The sequence below is a fragment of the Crocuta crocuta genome, unplaced genomic scaffold, assembly GCF_008692635.1.
Source record: "Crocuta crocuta isolate KB4526 unplaced genomic scaffold, BGI_CrCroc_1.0 scaffold233, whole genome shotgun sequence".
In the NCBI taxonomy this organism is placed as follows: Eukaryota; Metazoa; Chordata; class Mammalia; order Carnivora; family Hyaenidae; genus Crocuta; species Crocuta crocuta.
This window is the reverse complement of record NW_027529526.1, coordinates 435,862-455,997: the sequence shown is the minus strand read 5'-3', so window position 1 is coordinate 455,997 and position 20,136 is coordinate 435,862. Positions and strand designations below refer to the sequence as shown.

Below are 20,136 nucleotides of genomic sequence, written 5' to 3'. Positions count from 1 at the left end.
AATACATTTTTTTTTTTTTTTTTTTTTTTTTTTTTTTGGCTTTTTTAAAAGTTTGTTTGTTTTGAGAGAGAGAGACAGCACAAGTGGGAAAGGGGCAGACAGAGAGACTCCCAAGGAGGCTCTGCACTGCCAGCGTAGAACCCGTTGCAGGGCTCAAACTCATGAACTGTGAGATCATGACCCACGCCAAGACCAAGAGTCAGGCTCAACCGACTGAGCCACCTGGGAACCTCTTAATGCTAGAATTTTAAATACACCACTAATTCATCCATGTTTTAACCTTAAAGGAGATTTAAGATAATATTTGAGTTTTCTCCTAATTACAACAAAATAGTATTTGATGTCTAATGAAATTTTGAAATACTAACAATCCTTAGACTAATTGAGTCAGCTTTTTTAGAATACTGTGAAGGAGATGTGTGATTTTAATGTTTCCTTCTGGCACCATCTACATTCTTTATTTCTTTCACTGCCATTGAATATGTACTTGTATTTAAATAAATAGTAGGGCCAATACATCAAAAATATTAGAATCCTCTTTTATTCTTTTTAATTTTTGTAATGTTTATTATTTTGAGAGAGAGAGAAAGAAACAGAGTGCAAGCGGGAGAGGGGCAAAGAGAGAGGGAGACACAGAATCTGAAGCAGGCTCCAAGCTCTGAACTGTCAGCACAGAGCCCAACGCGGGGCTCACCGCAGGATCATGACCTGAACCGAAGTCAGACGCTGAACCAACTGAACCACCAGGTGCCCCTAGATTCCCGTTAAAGTACAACCAGAAAAGACTTGAAAGGGAAGTTTCAAAAGTGGTCATTTCAGCTATGGAAATATAAAGAAAGGATTATATAAGGAAACACAACATCTTTTTTTTTTTTTTTTTAACCCTGCTGAGCCTCTGGTGGTAGTACTAAATGAATAGAAGCCGGAAGTTGCAGGGTAGAGTACTAAAAAGGACACACTGTTCAGAAAAAGAGCTCCAGAAATCTACACGTGATGTCCCCTTGAGTTTTGGGTGAGTACTAAGATGCACAGTACTGAGGTCAGACATGTAGGATGTAGGATGAAATGCCTGAGGTCAGGCAAAGCATCTGGGACAGCTCTGACCGAAACAGTTCCCAGAGTTTAAGTGGGGCTGTAGGGTTTCAGGTTTCAACCAGCAAGAGGGGGAAGTCCTAAGCTTCATAATGGGAATGAGCTACCCCTAGAATAAAGGCTAACCTGCATGCTCCTTAACAAAGCTTAACAACAAGCCTTAGAAGAAAAAAACTGGGCTCAAATAACTTTAATGGCAACAAAAGAAAACAACTCAGACATTGAGCAACATGAAATTCTTCATGGCCAAAACTTTTCATCAAACACTGAATGCAGGAAAATGTCAGTAAACAAACAGACCCAGGAATGAAATTCACACACAAGCATATTGAAGCATATTATAATGACTTTTGTATAATGAACATAATGAGAATATGAGAAGATATTTAAAATCCAAGTAGAACTTCTAGAGATGGAAATTACAATATCTAAAGCGAAAATGTCATTTGATGGAGTTAACAGAAGGTTGGTGTTCTTGAAGATACAGCATAAAATGTATCTAAAATGAAGCACAGAGAGGAAAAAAAGATTTATTTAAAGAAAATGAACAGGGCCACAGTAGCCTGTGGGAAAATGAGAAGCACTCCAATTTAAATGTGATAAAAGAAGGCCCTGAAAGAAGCAGGGCAGAAAGTATATTTAAAGAAATAATAATGGCCAAATATTTTTTACATTTGTTAAAAACTATAACCCACAGATTGGGGTTATAAACTAGATATAGATATAGATATAGATATATAGATATATAAACTCAGTGAACCCCAAGTAAGATCAATACAAAGTAAACAACACCAACACATATCACAAACAAATTGCCAATAAACAAGTGATAATAATGTAAAAAATTGTAAAATGAACCAGAAAAAAATGAAACAGGAACAAAGAATAACTTCGGAATATTTTTCGGAAACCATGTAAGCCAGGTGATAAATGATATTTTCAAAGTGCTAAAAGAAACTCAACCTAGATTCTGTATCTTAAATAAATATATTTCAAAAATGAAGGCTAAATAAAACTTTTGCAATAGAAAAACACTGAAAGAATTCATCTTCAGCAGACCATCAATGCAAGATATAGTAAAGTAAGTTCCTCAAGTGAAAGGAAAATATCAAGTTTCCAAGTGGTAACTTGAATCTAAACAAAGGAATAGGAAATGTAAGAAATGGTACATGTATAAGTTTGTAAAAAAAAAAAAAAAAAAAGACTTTGTTTTCTCATATTTTTAATTTTGTAAAGAATAATTGACCATTTAGAGCAAAAATAATGTATTATGGAAGACCAAGGAGCATGGGTGGCTCAGTCAGTTGAGCATTCAACTCTTGATTTCAACTCAGGTCATGATCCCAGGGTCATGAGATCAAACCCCACATCAGGCTCCATGCTGAGCGTGGAGCCTGCTTAAGATTCTCATTCTTTCTCTGTCTCTGTCTCTCCTTCCTTCCCTCTCCCTGTGCCCCTCTCCCCTGCTCGTGCTCTCTCTCTAAAAAAAATTATGTAATTTAAAAAACATGGAGACATAAAATGTATAGCAGTGATCAAAAACATTAATGAGAAAATGGAACTACATTAAGTTCCTACATGGTACATAAAGCAATTTAATGGTAAATTATGATAAATATGTACATTATAAATGCCAGAGGAACTAATTAAAATTTTAAATTAAGCCACAAAATATAGTTAATAAGCTAGTAGTGAAGATAAAATGGAATCTTGAGGGGGAAAAAAAAGAAGATACAAACCTAAGCAGATGGACCAATAGAAAACAAATGGTATGATGGTAGACTTAAATTCAACATTAGTAACTATATTAAAAATTAGTGCTCTGCACATCCACACAATGGAATATTTTTAATGCTAAAAAGAAATAAACTGTCAAGCTATGAGATGACATGGAAGAATCTTAAATGCATATTACTAAGTGAAAGGAGCTAATCTGAAAAGGCTACATACTGTGTGATTCCACCTATAGGACATTCTGAAAAAAGCAAAACCATGGAGACAGTGAAAATAGTGATTGCTGAGGATAGGGGATAGGTATAAGTAGAGCACAGAGGATTTTTAGGGCAGTGAAAATAAGTTCTCTCACCAAATGCAACTTTAATACCAGAATGCATGAAACCGCTACTTGACATCTCTGAAAAGTAAATAACATCAGATAAATTGGAGAAGACCAGCATTCAAAGTACCCAGAAGTGGTGGTAAATGTATGATTTATTTGCTTCTAGTAACCCCCAGTCTGCACTCCAGACAGCCTGAAACCCAGAAGGAGGGCATTAGCACAGACAGAAAGAACTCCCAACAGAGCCCTCTGCCTCTAACTTAAGGAATAGGGAAAGAGTCTTCTAATGAATGCTCAGAGAGGATGGAGGAAATTCCTTTTTTCTTTTCTGTTTTTCTCTTTGTTCTCTCCTACACCAAACCCCAGCTAACCCCACAGTGGTAGCAGTAGTAACTGTGGCAGCAGTGGGGATCCACAGACAACTTAAACTGTGGGGGACAGTAGGTAAATGAGTGGGTATGGCTGTGTTCCAATTAAATTTTATTTACAAAAGCAGGAAGCCAGCCTCAAATCCATCTCCAGGTATAGATTGCTTCATTGCAAGTTCTTCCAACCCTTAAAAAAGAAATAATACCAATTCTATACAATATCTTCCAGAAAATAGAGGAGAACTAATTTTATGAGGGCCTTGATACCAAAAACTAGATAAAAATTGTACAAGAAAATTAAACTACATCTCATGAATATAGATGCACAGATTCTCAACAAAATTCTAGCAAATTGAATCCAGCAATATATGAAAAAAAAAAATAGAACAGCACACTATGACTAAGTGGGATTTAGTCCAGGAATACAAGACTGATTTAATAATTTAAATTTTTAAAATATTTTAGAATCATTTAATGTAGCCAACCATGCTAACCATCTAAAGAAGAAAAACCACATGGTCACATCAATGGGTACCAAAAAAGCATTTGACAAAATTCAGTATCTATTCATGATGAATACTAAAACTAGAAATAAAAAGAGAACTTCCTTAACCTGATAAAAGGCATCCACACAAAGTCCACAGCTAGCATCATACAATTCTCTTGTACAAGAGAACACAATTCTCTTGTATTGGAGGTCTTAGCCAGTGCAATAAGGAAGGAAGAAAGAATTTTTTAAAAACATTGGAAGGGAAGAAATAGAACTGTCATTATTTATAGATAACATGATTGTATACACAGAAAATTCCAAGGAATCTACCAAAAAAAAAAAAAAAAACCTACCAGAATTAGTAAGTGAATTTAGCAAGGTAGAAATTGATAGGCTGATTCTAAAATGTGTATGCAAATACAAAAGACCTAGAGTAGCCAAACAGTTTTCCAGAAATCATTGGAACCCTTCTACTGTGTGATTTCTAAACTTACTAAAAAGTTATATTAACCCAGACAGTAAGGTATTATACATAAACATTAGTTTACAGACATAAACATTAATGTAACAAATAGAGAATCTAGAAATAGACCCGCTTTTGTATAGATAATTGTATTTTTCCAAAGAGTCAGTGTAATTCAATAGGAAAATGATAGTCTTTTCCAGAAGCGGTGCTTAAACCAAATATTTATATAGGAAAAAAAAAATCTCAATGCTTGCCTTATACGAAAACCAACTCTAAATGGGTCATAAACCTAAATATAAAAGTGTAAAACTGCCAGATTTCTAGAAGATAACTTAAGAGATCATCTTTGAGACTTGGAGTAGGCAAAAGTTCACAAAGATGAGATAATGGTGAAACTCACCGAACTCCACATGTAAATGTGCGCGTTTTGCTGTATGTATATTATGCCTTACTAAAGTTAGTTTAAAAAAACCCTCACTGGATTGTCAGTATTTCCAGGATAATATCCAAATTCTTTACCATGGCCCTTTACAAGCTGATCATTTTTCATCATCATCAGTCCCACTCTGTTACAGCCCCACATAATAAACACGTCATATGCTCCAGCTTGTATGGTCTTATACAGATTGCTCATTTTATAGCTAACTTTCCTATCTTTTCTTACTCCTTATCTTTGTCTAAGTCTACTTAGAAAGCTGTTTTGACCTCTTTCACTTCATAAATTTCAGTTTTCTCTTCATTACCCAGCTTAGTTTTGTAAATCTTTTTTCTTCACTGCCCTCAGAAAATTAATTGCTGTCTTTGTTCTCCTAGATCAATTCATGCATACATCTGTGTTATCACATCTCAGTGTGCTGTGATAAAGGATTCTAATAGAAGAGGAGTCTTTCTTCTTTTTGATCTGATATAGTATTTGCCATATTGTAAATATTCTGCTAAATATACAAATATAGTAATATGCAGTGTCATTGAAATCTGATTTCCTTTAATCACCTTGAATGACATCATGCCAAAGGCATTTACTAGCTGTTTTATTTGGTGGTCCCATTTCGTCAACTCCAATGTTTTTAAAAATTTCATCATATTATTGCACTTGAATAGATCAGTATTCAAATTTGCCTTGGCATTGCTGAAGAGTTCTCTGTACTTGGGTTTTAGTTAAACTAAAAGTAGTTTTTGACTCTAAAATTATTAGATAAAATTAAATAAAGTCAAGAGGATAATCAGAATGATTTATAATATATATAAATCTTAGTGTCCAAAAAGTAATAGAAAATTTTTTTAAATAAAAATATTATAAATATTCCTATACAGTTATGCTGCCTAGATTGTTTGGGGAGGCGGGGAGCAGGCCAGTGTGTGCATATCTTCAGTAATGGTAAATCTCTATTTGGTAATGGTAAGTCTATCCTTCAGAGTGGACTTGATATTTAGAAAGCAAGAAAAGACTCTGTGAATAGGGACTTTCTCAGATTAAGAATTGTACATTTGGCCAAAAGCAAAATGGAACATAAAGTAATGAGCTTAGTTTGTTTTGTTTTTTTGGTTGTTCTTTTTTTTTTAATTATTCACAACCTAAATCTAAAAATAATTCAGAAGAAATGTTCTCAACATTTGAGCCTTTCCAGCATTCTGGGAGTAATAAACCAGCCTCCCAGAATGAATACTTTTAAAGTAATTAAAGAACACTTACTTTAAATTTTAAATTCAGAGGGTTTTTCCTCTTTCCTTTAATGTACAGTTTTATTGTGCATTAAATGTACAGTATGTGTACATTTAACTGCCAATGATGGCAGTGTTTACTTATAAAATCCAGATCTTTTTCATGTAATTTGGCTTTGAAAATATGACTAAAATCAGACTTATTTCTCTTTCTTTATATATATCTGGTAAGCTTTTATATGATGGAAAAATCCACTTCTTTTTTTCTTTCATTCTTTAACTCTAAGCTTTAATAGTGATAATAATGATTTTTAAGTTTTTCCCCCTTCTGGGGAAATGAAATTTCATTGCTCTAGAAGAAATTAATTTTAAAAAAACACTAGAACAGAATTGAAATGAAATCAATTTGTTCTTGACTGAACTGCAACATTGCTTTGTGGTTCTAATAGCCGTCTGCCGACAATAAAAACAAGGTGATCAGCTCGACTTCGCAGAGTGTCCTTTGCAGCCCTCACCACAGTGTACACGCTTAACAACATCAGTCATTTTATATCTATTTGACACTGATAAATGACTACGATCTATTCTCGTATTATAGCCACTGTCTTGGCACTTTTGTCAGGCCTAAACAATTGAAGGGAGTTCAGCAGTGTGAATTACGTATTTATTACCGTGACCCTTCATGCTATTTAATTAACTTAAATAAGTGCCGTTTGCACCTTCATTTTAAAACTAAGATTATTATAGAGATAGTTGTTTTGCTTGTAATTCATTTTAAGACATTAAAATTACCATATCAGCTTATATAGCAGTTACTGCTATGACTTTTTAATTATTCAGATGTTTTGTTTAATATTGATGCTTAAAATTTTTTTGGTGAAAATTTAACTTAAGTATCCATTACTAGTTCATTTTGACTTGTGCTATATTTCTAAATTAAATGAAACAGCAGCAGCCATTAGAGGGCCTGCAGTAAAAAGAAACAATTGCAACAAAAACTCATATATATCAACAAAATCACTCATGTAAATGCGCAAAGGTTTTTTGTGTATGTGGTGGTTAAACATTTGAAATAATTGAAATAATACCCATCATCACTGATAATCACTGAAATGCAAAACAAAGCAGTCAGACTCTGATGGTTATTTATCTAAATAACAAAAATATTTTTTATTTTCTTTTACTCATTTTTTGTTTGGTTTCTTTTTTTGTTTGTTTTTAATGTTTATTTTTGAAAGACAAAGAGAGAGAGGAAAACACAATCCAAAGCAGGCTTCAGGCTCTGAGCTGTCAGCACAGAGCCTGACACAGGGTTTGACCTTACCTGACCGTGAGATCACAACCTGGGCCAAAGTTGAACACTTAACTCACCGAGCCACCCAGATTCCCCTTTTGTTTGGTTTCTAATAACACCCAGAGTTGATGAAGATGACAGGAATATAAAACTGGAATATACTTTACATCTTTTTTGGAGGTATTTCACTTCCGGCCATTCATCCTAAGGAATCAAATCACAATTCACTTTTTAAAAATATTTGTGATTCTAAGAAGTGAAAGTAATAGTTTTAAGTTGCTTTTCTTTCTTCAGAGTATCTTATTTTGTAGAAGTTTGTTTGCACTTAAATATAATCAAATCTTCAAACTTCCTTACAAAGCTATCCATACATATCTTAATTGTATGCCTTGTATATCTTGATGAGTTATGACAATTGTACGCACCTTCCTAATCAAGGTAAAGAGTATTTACATCAATATAAATGGTTTCTTCCTTCATCCCCTGTGTTGTTAGTCATCCCCAGGTCCAATCCCCAGACCAAGACAACCATTTTATCTGCTTTCTGGTACTATATATTAGTATTACTAATACTAATAAAGTACTAGTATTCTTTTAGAATTTTCTAATCAAAATTTTATAATCAAAGTAGTTCTATAGAACGTACTCCAGCTTCTTAGCATATTTTGAGGTACGTCTGTGTATCAGTAGTTTGTTCTTTTTTTATTCTCAAATAGTATTCCTTTATATGGCCATACCACAGTTTACTTCCACATTCACCTGCTACTAGACTTTGGATTGTTTCCATTTAGGGGCCACTGTGAATGAAGTTGCTACAAATACTCACATAAAATCATTTCTTCATGTGGTCATACGTTTTCATTTCTCTTGGGTAAATACCTGCAAGTGGGATTATTGGGTTTTATGGTGTCTCTTTATAAGAAACTAGCAAATTTTTTCAAAATACTCATTCAGCGTTCCTACCACCATTGTGACTCCAGCTGCTCCCCATCCTTGTTAGCACTTAGAGAAAAGGTCATTTAAGTCATTTTGTTGTCTGTGGAGCAATAGCTGTACTTTTAATTAGCATTTGCCTGATGACTAATACTGTTGAGCAGCTTTTCATATGTTTATTGGTCATTTGCATATTCTGTGTGTGTGGGTTTTGTTAAAAATATTTTGCTGATTTCTTAAGATGTTTGTCAACTTACTGAATTAAAAGAATCTTTATATGTGTGGGTACAAGTTCTTTGCCATATATATGTGTTGCTAATGTTTTATCCCAATCCCTGGCATGTCTTCTCATTTTCTTCATATCTTTTGAAGTTTGTACTTTTGTGTTCTAATTAGGAAATCTTTGCTACCCTAAGTCTTTCTTATATGTTTCTTCTAAAACTGTTACAGTTTTTCCTTGTACGGTTAGGTCTAGAATGTATTTCATGTTAATTTTAAAAAATAGTTCATCTTTTCCCAAATGAATATTAGGTTATTTCATCATCATTTCTTGAAGTCTGTCCTTTTCCAATTTAATCACTTGGCTCCTTAGTCAGAAAGTAATTGACCATACGTGGATATGACTGTTTCTGAGCTCTGTTTTGTTCCATTGATCTGTGGCTATCTCTATGGCTGTTAGACACTGTCTTTATAAGAGGATATCAGTGCTCCTGCTGTTTTTTCTCCAAAATTGTTCTCACTATTCTAGATCCTTTAAATTTCCATATACATTTTAAAATCTAGTTGTTCTACCCCAAAAATCTTGCTAGGATTTTGATTGGAATTATGTTGAATCTATAGATTATTTTGAGAACTGACATCTTAACAGTATTGTGTCTTTCATCCACAAGCAAAATGTATCTGTTCATTTACAGTTGACCCTTGAACAATATGGCCAACCGCCCCCCATGGAGTTGAAAATCTGCATATCACTTCTGACGCCCTATAGTTTTAACTACTGATAGCCTTCTGTTGACTAAAAGCCTTTCCAATAACGTAAACAGCCAATAAATACTTATTTTGTATATGTATTATATAATTACAGTATATATTCTTACAATAAAGTAAGCTATTAAAAAGAAAATGTTAAGAAAATCATATGGAGAGAGGTGCCTGGGTGGTTTAGTCGGTTAAGCGTCCGACTTCAGCTCAGGTCATGATCTCGTGGGTTTGAGCCCCGCATCAGGCACTCTGCTGACAGCTAGCTCAGAGCCTGAAGCCTGTCTTTGGATTCTGTATCTCTCTCTCTGACCCTTCCCTGCTCATGCTGTCTCTCTCTGACTCTCAAAAATAAATTTAAAAAAAAAAAAGAAAAAATCATAGGGAGAAGAAAATGCATTTACAGTACTCTACTATATTTATTTTAAAAAGATCCACAATAAATGGACCTATGCAGTTCAGACGTGTGTTGTTAAGGGTCAGCTGTAACATGATCATCTTTGCACTGTTTTGTAGTTTTATGTGACGAAATATTGCACACATGTTACATTTATCTTAAGTATTGTATGGTTTCTTGATGCTTTTGTAAATGCTCTTGTGGGTATTTATTTCAGTTTCTAATTCTGTATTGCTAGCATATAGAAATGTGATTTGTTTTATATTAACCTTATATCCTAGGATTGCTAAACCATCTTACAGTTCTAATAGCTTTTTTTGCATATTAGAATTTTTTAAAATGTTTATTTATTTTTGAGAAAGAGAGCGCAAGCAGGGAAGGGGGGTGCAGAAAGAGAGGGAGACATAGAATCTAAAGCAGGCTCCAGGCTCCCAGCTGTCAGCACAGAGCCCAATGCAGGGCTCAAACCCACAAGCCATGAGATCATGACCTGAACCAAAGTCGGACACTTAACTGACTGAGCCACCCAGGGGCCCTGCATATTAGGATTTTCTATGTATAAGACCATGTGGTCTGCAAATAAAGACCGTTTTGCTTCTTTTTTTCCCCCCCAATCTATATCCTTTTTTATTCCTTCATCCGTACTTTAATACTTTCACTAGTACATCCAATAGAATACTGATTAGAGGTGGTCAGAATGATCATCCTTACTGCAGTCCCAGTCTTAGGAAGAATACAGTCAGTCCTTCACCATTAAGAATGATGTTATTGGAGTTTCTCATAGAGTCCCTTTTTCACCTTGAGGAAGATCCCTTCTATTGCTAGCTTACTGAAAGTTGTTACAGATTAATGTTGTCAGATGGCTTTTCTATATTTTAAGAGACAGTAATATAATTTTTTTGTTTTTGTTCAAAGGATGTTTGAATCTTTGTTTATGAGGGATATTTATCTGTAGTTTTCCTTTAATGAATTTATCTTGTTTCAGTATCAAGGTAGGTAGTGCTGCCCTGAAGAGGTGTGTTGAATATTCTCTCCTTTCTTTTTTGTAAGAATTTATGTAATTTGTTACTGTTTTTCCTTAAACACTTGATAGAATTCACCAGTGAAGACATCTGTGCTTGTTTCCTTTGCTTTCTAATATGAGCTTTTAAAACTATAAATTTTTCGTCTAAGCACTATTTGAGTTATAGGTCACAAATTTTTGTATGTTGTGATTCATTATCATTCAGATCAAATGCTGCCTAATTTCCCTTATGATTTTTATTCTGATTTATGGAATATTTAAAAGTCTGTTGCTTAATTCCTAAATGTTTAGGATTATTCAAGTATTTTTATGTTGAAATGTATTAAGGTATGTTTTATGACCCAACATATATAGATGTGATCTATCTTGGTTCTGTAAATGTCAGCCAGGTCAAGTTGGTTAATAGTGTGTTAAGTCTTCCATATTCTTTCTGGTTTTCTGTCTCGTTGTCATTCCAGTGTTATTGCAATTATTGACAGAGGAGAGGTGAAATCTTCAGTGATAATTATGGATTATCTCTTTCTTCCTATGGTTCTGTCAGATATGCATCATGCACTTTGAAACTCTGTAGTCATACATACATAAGAGTTTGTTATGTCTCGTTTATGCATTGAATAACATATCATTTTAAAATGTGTCTCTTTATCTCATCTCTGGTTATAGTTTTTTTCCTGAAGTCATCTTTGTCTGAAATTAATACTTCCATTTCAGATTTTTATGATTAATATTTATATATAGAATATCTTTCTCCTTCCTTTTACTTTGACCTTGTCTTTCTATTTAAAGTATGTTGAACACATTTACCTGTAATGTTATTATGTGTGATATTATATTTAATTCTGTTATTTGTTATTTGTTTTCTATTTTTCGCCTCTGTCATTTATTTCTCTTTTCCTTCTTGCCTTTTTTTTATTGAATACTCTATTATTTTATCTATACCCATAGATAATTACCTATACACTTTGGGTTTGTTTTTATAATTGTTGCTCTAGAGTTCTAGCATGCATCTTTAGCTTACCACAGACTACCATCAAGCATTATTATGCAGTTTCATCTATATTTTAATACTCTTTCAGTAGGATACTTTCATTTACACCCTCCAATCTTTTGAGCTATTATCATAAAAATTTCACTTCCCCAAATATTGCTGTACCTATATTGTAGATCTACTTTGTTACAAAATTAAACATAAAATTGCTCTAAAAATTAAGTCTTGATTTTTTTTAAATAACAAAACATCTCACAACAAAAAAAAAGAGAAGTACCAGGTATACATCACATTTGTGCTAGACTGTATTCCTTGAATTCTCAAACACATCTTCTGCCTTTCATTTATAGGTGAAGCCTTGAAAGGAAAGATCACAGTCCACAAGAATAAGAAAGATCCACGTTCGCTCATTGTGACCCTCACGTTGAATAATTCAACTCAAACTTATGGTCTCCAGTGAAAAGCCCACAGAACCACAACTAACTGGGGTTCTTATGGGGGGGCGGGGATATGGGTAGGGGGTGGAGTGAGGGGCTTTATGTGAGCATGTGGATGATCCTTTCCTGATGCTTCTCCTCAGTACGAGAAACACATGGTAAGAACCTAATATAATTCAGCTAAAGAAGGAAAAGCACCTGAGCCTAGTGGAGTGCCTTCATAATCACAGTCTTAGACGTCTGGCCAGCAAGATTTTACTAGATATACCCCTACATTGAATTTAGCCATATTGAAAACAATTTAAATAGGCCTGAATTTGGAACAGAGATATCCTTTTGTTGTTTTTAATGTTTCTTACTATAAATTTTAAACACTGGTAACTGATTAGTTATTTAGTTAATGTTTTATTAAACTAGTAACTATACACAAGCTAGTGTACATTTTATTGCAGATTTCTGCTCTGAGGAGTAGTTTTTAATTGTATTATTGAAAAGAGTATCAGCATATAATAAAGAGCAAGTGGAAGGGACCAAAATTTGGAAAAGAGCGTCACACAAATCATATTTAAAGACAGCTTAGTTGATTATCCTCTAGTTCTGAACTTCTCATTTTATAGCTGCTTTCCTCCTCACAAATACTCTTTCACCACAGAGTTTTCTGGGGCTGCCCAGGAAATCCAATTTCAGTACATTTATCCTAGGTTTCATGTAAGCTTTTAAAGGTTTGGAAAAATAAGTACCTATTTACTAATGTATCTTTTTCAAACTAGATTTATGCGCAAAGTTAAACATGTAAATGTTAATAGACATCTGTCCCTCTGTACAACTGTGTCACTTACAGTTATTTACACAATTTGAAGTGCAGAGTAGAAAACATTCAATACACTGTATACAGTAACCAATAGCATTATAAAATGATATTTTAACATACTAAAGCCTTTTATAAAATCGGAAACATTTAAAACAATTCTTAAGAAAGGAATCATCTTTTAAGAAAACAGGGATTTAAAGGCAGCTGGGTCACATATTTCTTTTCAGTTCAAAAGCTGGTTCTTTATCAAAAGGCATACACAAGGCAGCGTAGCATAGTGTTGAGAATCATGAGCTGTGGAAGTCAGTGTGTAGGTTCAAGCTTTGGTGCCAGCTCTTACTTGCTATGTGATCTTAGTCATGTTCCTAACCTCTCTCTCCCACTATGAATGTGCCAGCTCATGAGTTAATACATTTTAACTACTTCGATCAGTGCCTGGCACATAGAAGGCAGTAAACGCTGAGTGATAGTACCCTCATCATCATGCAGTCAAGGGTCTGTTCCATGGAATATGTGGTGTCTACTTAGATTAGGAATTGTCGCTTCATCCAATACTAAAGTACATGAATGGGTGGGAAGATTTCAGCAAAAATTAATGTTTACTATACCAAAAATCAAAAATTTGTGTTTTGGTGTTTATTAGAGAACTGGAGTTCTAACAATGGGAAGATTAACACCTTCAAATGATGTGTTTCAGACCATAGTCTCTTGAGTCTTGCTTCTTACAGAAGCATGATTTCTGTTGTCACTGGGTGAAACCAGCAGCTTGTTTTCACATAATGCTCTAATTTGAATTTAGAGCATTACTGGAAATATGTGGTGCTAATAGTATAGTGCAAAGTACTTTAAATTTTGTCTGGAATGGCCTCATGTACAAATTTGTGTATGGTGGGGTGATGAAAATGAGGAAGCATAAGGTTCACTGGATTTTTAAAGTAACCAAAAACCATCTTACTTTTTTTTGCTTTATTTTTCTTTAAGTGCATAACAATTTTTTTTACTATTTAAAAAATGTATTTCTCAAAAATGATTTTTTAAAAATTCTTTTTGGTTTGCATGGGATTTTCATCCAGGGGCTCTTTTGAGTTTCTCCTGGTTATAAATAGCCCAACCATAGTTGGTAGATTTCTGTTCTTTTCAGTTCCCATTCCCAGGCTGGAACATTTTAATGTATGTATCTAAACATTTTATGAGAATATGAGAGTTCAAATATTAGCTCTTTGATTGGAATTTCAGCTGTCAACCTACTATGAAAAATAAGTACTTCAGAGTCTTTGACAGTGATAAATACATTCATGCTGTGGCAGCTGCACATTTACGGATAGCAAACAACTTTGTCCCAAAGATTTTATTTCATTTCAATTAAGAAAATACATTTTTTCCTCCTATTTTTCTTTGTGAAAATTAACATTGTTATGCTGTAATGTGTAGGGTTCATCCAAATATAATTATCATCTCTGTTCAGTGGAACAGTATTTTCTGAATGAGCATTTTGGAAGGAGTGTTTCACCAAAACAACTTTTCAGGGCATGCAGAGTTGCAAAAGTGGTCCAAGAAGTAGCCCCAACTGCTAAGGACACACTTTAAGATAAATGAGGGAGCTGTCATTTCACTTTGAAATAATCCCTGTTTGAAGGGGAGGGCAAGTAATTCTGGTCCTACAGAGTTACTTGCTTTCTTACCACATTAATCTGGATTAACTGTTGTGGTCTACCTGTGTCCTTTAGCATTCTACCTTTCTCAGTTTTTAAAGGGAAATATCTAAAATGTATTGTGTGACATAAAGGACTTGAGATCAGCCCATACCAATCTCACCAATCATACTATCAAGTAGAGCAAGTATGCCAACAGTACTGCTAAGAACATTCAATGGGGAGATTAAAACAGGATGATATGGATGATACGTTACTTAGCTCCTGCCCACTATGCCAGAAATGATCATTTAGGCTACTGAGCTGTAGCATAGACCCAAAACAGCTAGGGATTCAGATTTTTCTGTGGAGAATATCTCCAAAACATACTAAGTATCCAATACTGTCATGGAGTTTGAATCTATGATGAAAGGCAAGGTCAGTGAGATAGCTGAGGTCAATCATTGCCTGTCTTGTAGGGTTAGCAAACTACAGCCTGAGGCCAAATCCACCCCATTGCCCATTTTGATAAAATTTAATTGGAGCAGAGATAGCTAATACTGAAGGTAGAAGAATTTCTTCACAAGATTCATTAATGGCCATGGCAGAGAATATACATCCAATAAAGCACATTACAAAGACTACAGTTTTTACAAACATGGAGCTAAGCAGTGGGATGTACTTCATGTATGAGGGTTAGAGGACCAACCAAGACTTACCGTAATTAAAAAAAAATACGCGCACACACACACGGTGTTTACATTCTTGAGATGGGTGTCTGGAATTGTAACTGTTGTAATTGTGCAAAGAGAATCAGTACACTAAAACTTTATAGCTGATAATCAACTTTATTTAGAAAGTTTAGTAAAACCAGGGGTGCCTGGGTTGCTCAGTCGGTTAGGCGTCTGACTTCGGCTCAGGTCGTGATCTCACAGTTTGTGGGTTCGAGCCCCGCATCGGGCTCTGTGCTGATGGCTAGCTCAGAGCCTGGAGCCTGTTTCAGATTCTGTGTCTCCCTCTCTCTCTGACCATCCCCTGCTCATGCTGTCTCTCTCTCTCAGAAATAAATAAAACATTAAAAAAATTAAAAAAAAAAAAAAAAAGAAAGTTTAGTAAAACCAGAAAAGGGTACAAAAGAACTTTTCACAGTTAGAGATGGATTTACCCCGCCCACAGCTACAAACTAAACTAATGAAGGACTTGGATGAATGTCACTAACCTCTGGGTTTTTAAGAGGGCTCTGGATCCAAAACCAGCTGCCAACATTAGGAGAGACAGTTAGGGAAATTGCTTTATATCAGCACTTTTGAACATGGCTTGGTGTCTTCCTTGCTGGGTTCTCACCCTAGAATGTGGTGTTCCTGTTGTACTTAGGCACTAGGCCCCATGGGAAGGCATGTAATCAAATGAGGCCACCTATCAAATGAGGCCATGTTGCCTTGGAGGTACATGTATTTTTAATGATTTTGTGTTTCTTTCCTTGCTATAAAGTTAGGGTGAACTTTTCCAAGCAGAATGATGAACAAGCAAAGCACATTTAAAGTGTCTTAGCAATTCACTTGTCCTTTCTAATAAAGTTTTGAGCGCCAAAAAAAAAAGGGGGGGGTGCCCAGATGGCTCAGTTGATTAAGCGTCCGACTTCAGCTCAAGTCATGATCTCACAGTTCCTGGGTTTGAGCCCCATGTCAGGCTCTGTGCTGACAGCTTGGAACCTGGAGCCTGCTTCAGATTCTGTATCTCCCTCTCTCTGCGCCTCCCCTGCTCATACTCTGTCACTCAAAAATAAATAAACTATTTTTAAAAGTCTACAAAAGAAATGGTTTTCATATATTCCCACATCATCTTGGCTGATGTGGAATAGTTAGCATTCATTTAGCTCTAGAGTGTAGCTAAATATATGCAAAAGTTGTCTATCATTGAGTTCATTGTAATTGTTTAAAATGAAGATAACAATAGTTTAATAAATAGTCAAAGAAGATGAAGCCCAGACCTCCCAGGTTGTTCCGCATTCCCATTTCTTACCCCGATACAGTTCTGTAGATCTCTCCTTTTCTCTCTAAAATCCCTTACCCTTCTGAAGATACTGCTTCCCCTATAGACCTCATATTGTGACTGTCCTGCCCAACACCACTAATCTCCCTAGACTTGGGTGTGAGATAGGTGACATCGTTGCTTTTTGTTGCAGCTACAGACCCTTCTCCCCCAAAGTCCTTTCCATCCCCTCCTGTCTTTATCTCTTTTCATCAAGAGCACACTTTATTTTGTCCCTATCAACTCCCCACCTCCAGATCAGTCTCCATTGCTTGAAAGTTTTAGTTGCCCACCCTGCCCCACACTGCTCCTGCTTAATCAGTGAGTAGATGATCCTTTTATACTCTGAGCTTTTAGCTCATTGACCTCATCCAATGATCTTGCCCTCCACCTTACCTCAGCCACTCACTCCTGTGGTCATCCTCTAGAACTGGCCATACCCAGAACTCAAGCTCTCTTGTAAATCTCCACATTAAGTATTCTAACTACCTCTCTTTTCAGCTCACTCTCTTTGGTATTCCAATTTCAGCAATTCTTCAACTCCATCAATACCAAATCCATTAATTCCTATCACATGGTCATTGTCCCTTACCTCTTCATGTTTATACCTCCCTCTTGGATCAGTTTAAACTCCATAGTCCATCATTATAAACACTCCCTTTCAGATAGCTGCAATTTCTTTGCCTCTCCACTTTTCTGTACTCGGGTACACCACAGTTCCACTTCAAATCCAAACACATGACCGCACGTGTATAGCTCAGTGAGGCTGGAGGAAAACACTCAGCCATGTTGATGGTCTAGTCTTAAATTCATGAGTCCTAATCTCAACTGTACAGAAGTCAGTCCTTATTTCTCTGGTCCATTTATCTCACACTCTCATCAAGGATAATTTTATACCTTCTCTCCTCCAACCTCTAGAACATCCTCATTTTTCAGCTGAGGTCCTTATTCCCTATGTTACTGAGAAAATAGAACCAATCTGAGAACTTTCACAGGTTTCCATAGCACACACCCCCACCCAACATTTACCTATGCCCATCTACTGCTTTCCCACTAAGTGAACTTCACTACTTCTAGCCAAAGCCAGTTTCTCCCTGTGTCCCACATCCCACTCTCTCAGTAGTTCCAAATTGTTTCAGCATGTTCCCTCCCCAACTCTCTTATTAACCTGCAAATAAGCTATTATCTTACCTATGATTTAAAAAAAAAAAATTAACTCCACTTTTCCCTTCTGCTATTGGCACATTTCTAATTTTCCTTTTACATTAAGGCCACTCAGAAGAGTTGTCCATGGGGTGCCTGAGTGGCCTAGTCAGTTAAGCATCCATCTTTGGCTCAGGTCATGATCTCCCAATTCATGAGATCGTAACCCACATCGCATTCTGTGCTGACAGCTCAGAGCCTGGAGCCTGCTTCAGATTCTGTGTCTCCCTCTCTCTCTGCCCCTTCCCCACTCACATTCTGTCTCTCTCTCAAAAAACAAACATTAAAGAAAGTTTCTTTAGTTAAAAAAAAAGAGTTGTATGTGTTCACTGTCAGTGTTAACCTCTCTTCCCATTATTTTTTAAAGAACTGTATTGAGGTATAATGTATATACAATAAAATGTACATGTTAAGTGTACAGTATGACAACTTTTGACAGCTTTATGCATGTACTCATCACCCCTATTAATATTTAGAACACTTCCTTCACACCAGCAGATTTTCTTGTGCTACTTTGCAGTCAACATTTATCCCCACTCCCATCCCCGATTTCCATCAAGATAAATTTGTTTTTCCTGTTTTAGAACTTCATGTAAATGGGGTCATATAGTATGTACTCTTTAATTTCCAGCTTCTTTTGGCACAGTTTTTGAGATTCATCATGTTGATGTGTGTCAATAGTCCATTTCGTTTTATTACTGAATATTATTCCATTTTATAAATAGAATTCTACCCATTTGTTTATCCATTCACCTCTTGATAAACATTTAGATTGTTTCCAGGCTGAAGCCATTATGAACATTTGTCTACACATCTTTTTTGAACCCATTCTCATAAGGATTTCTGCCTCCATCACTTCATTGAAACTACTCTTATCAGAGTCACCAGTGAACCACGTGTTGCTACATCCAGTGACCAGTTCTCAGCCCTCATTTTACTTGAGCTACTAGCAGTACTGGATGCTGATAATCATGCTCTTGGAGACATTGGGTCTTGGCCTTCCCCACTCTCCTTCCTCCTTGACCATTCTTCAGGTTTCCTTTGTTGGCTTTTCCTCACCTCTTCACCTTTACGCATTGGCACCTTTGTCCTGGAATTTCTTTTCTGCCCTTCTTCCCTCCCTTGGTGATTTAATCTGGTTTTATGGCTTTAAATACCTAGATGTTGATGACTCTTTAATGTATCTCCAGCCATCTATCCTCCACTGCAGTCTATATCCAACTGCCTACATGACATGTCTACTGAGATGTCTACTGCAGCTCAAACTTAGCATTTCCCCCAAACTCTGCTCCTGCTGTCTTTCTCTACTTCACTTAATAGAATTTCCTTTTCAGTAGCCCAGGCCAGAAACATGAAGGTCCTCGACCCTTTTCTTCTTGACTCCACATCTAAGCTGGCCAGCAAACCTTATAAGATCTACTTTTAAAATATATCCAGAACCAAAATAGTTGCACTGCTGCCATCCTGGCCCAAATCAGCATCATCTTTCACCTCAGTCATTAGTTCTGAGAATGTAGACAGCAGACCCCTCGTGACTCCAAAATAAAACTCTTGCAGGAGTTCCAAACTATTTTTGCAATAATACTAACACATCGTTTGCCTTGTTCACTGTATTGGCATTTACAGTGATGATGAAAAAGCAATTGTGGGTAAAAGTGCTGGCCCTTTAGCACAAATCAAGGCACCAAACTATACTGAAGTAATCATTTTATTCTTCACTGACATACTCTTAAAAAGTCCTTGGTGAAGTGGTAAGTATTAATTTCACTAGATCTTGACCCTTGAGAACATGTCTTTTCAATATTCTGTATGATACTAATAAAATGTGTCTGCTGCGTGCTATTTGTCTCCAGGGAATGCACTTGTGCAACTGATTTGTGAGCTATATTAGCCCCTTTTTTCATGGAATATTATTTTTATTTGAAAGAATGGCTAACCATGGCAGACACTGTCCTGCCAAGGAACACACTGAGCTTATCACTTCAAATAAAACAACTGGTAGAATTTGTTGCCAATGATAAAATACTAGTTTTCAAGCTAAAATTATAATTTTAGAAAGCCTATATCTGTCACTATGACTTTGAGGACTGCTTAAATTCTTAAAGATTTAAATGGCATAAGGGAAGAAAGAGGGCTGCTCCAAGTTCTTAAAAGACTTAAAGATAAATGGCTTAAGGGAAAAAAATATCTTTTCTCTGCTTTTATGTATTGACTATGATCCGTGTCAATTAAGACACAGATCTTAGACAAATTAACAAGAGAAACGCTTACA

The 20,136-nt window shown here is 35.6% G+C and overlaps 1 protein-coding gene across 2 annotated transcripts in view; it reads left to right on the top strand.

The window, feature by feature from the left end:
• Positions 1–15,613, top strand: part of PRMT3 (protein arginine methyltransferase 3) — a 128,421-nt gene extending 112,808 nt beyond the window's left edge. For both annotated transcript variants that reach the window (XM_077761080.1, XM_077761079.1), the window contains one exon: positions 12,102–15,613. In XM_077761080.1, the coding sequence (XP_077617206.1) occupies positions 12,102–12,211 (110 nt within the window). In that variant the 3' untranslated portion in view covers positions 12,212–15,613. The remainder of the gene's footprint in view (positions 1–12,101) is intronic.
• The last annotated feature ends 4,523 nt before the right edge of the window (positions 15,614–20,136 follow it).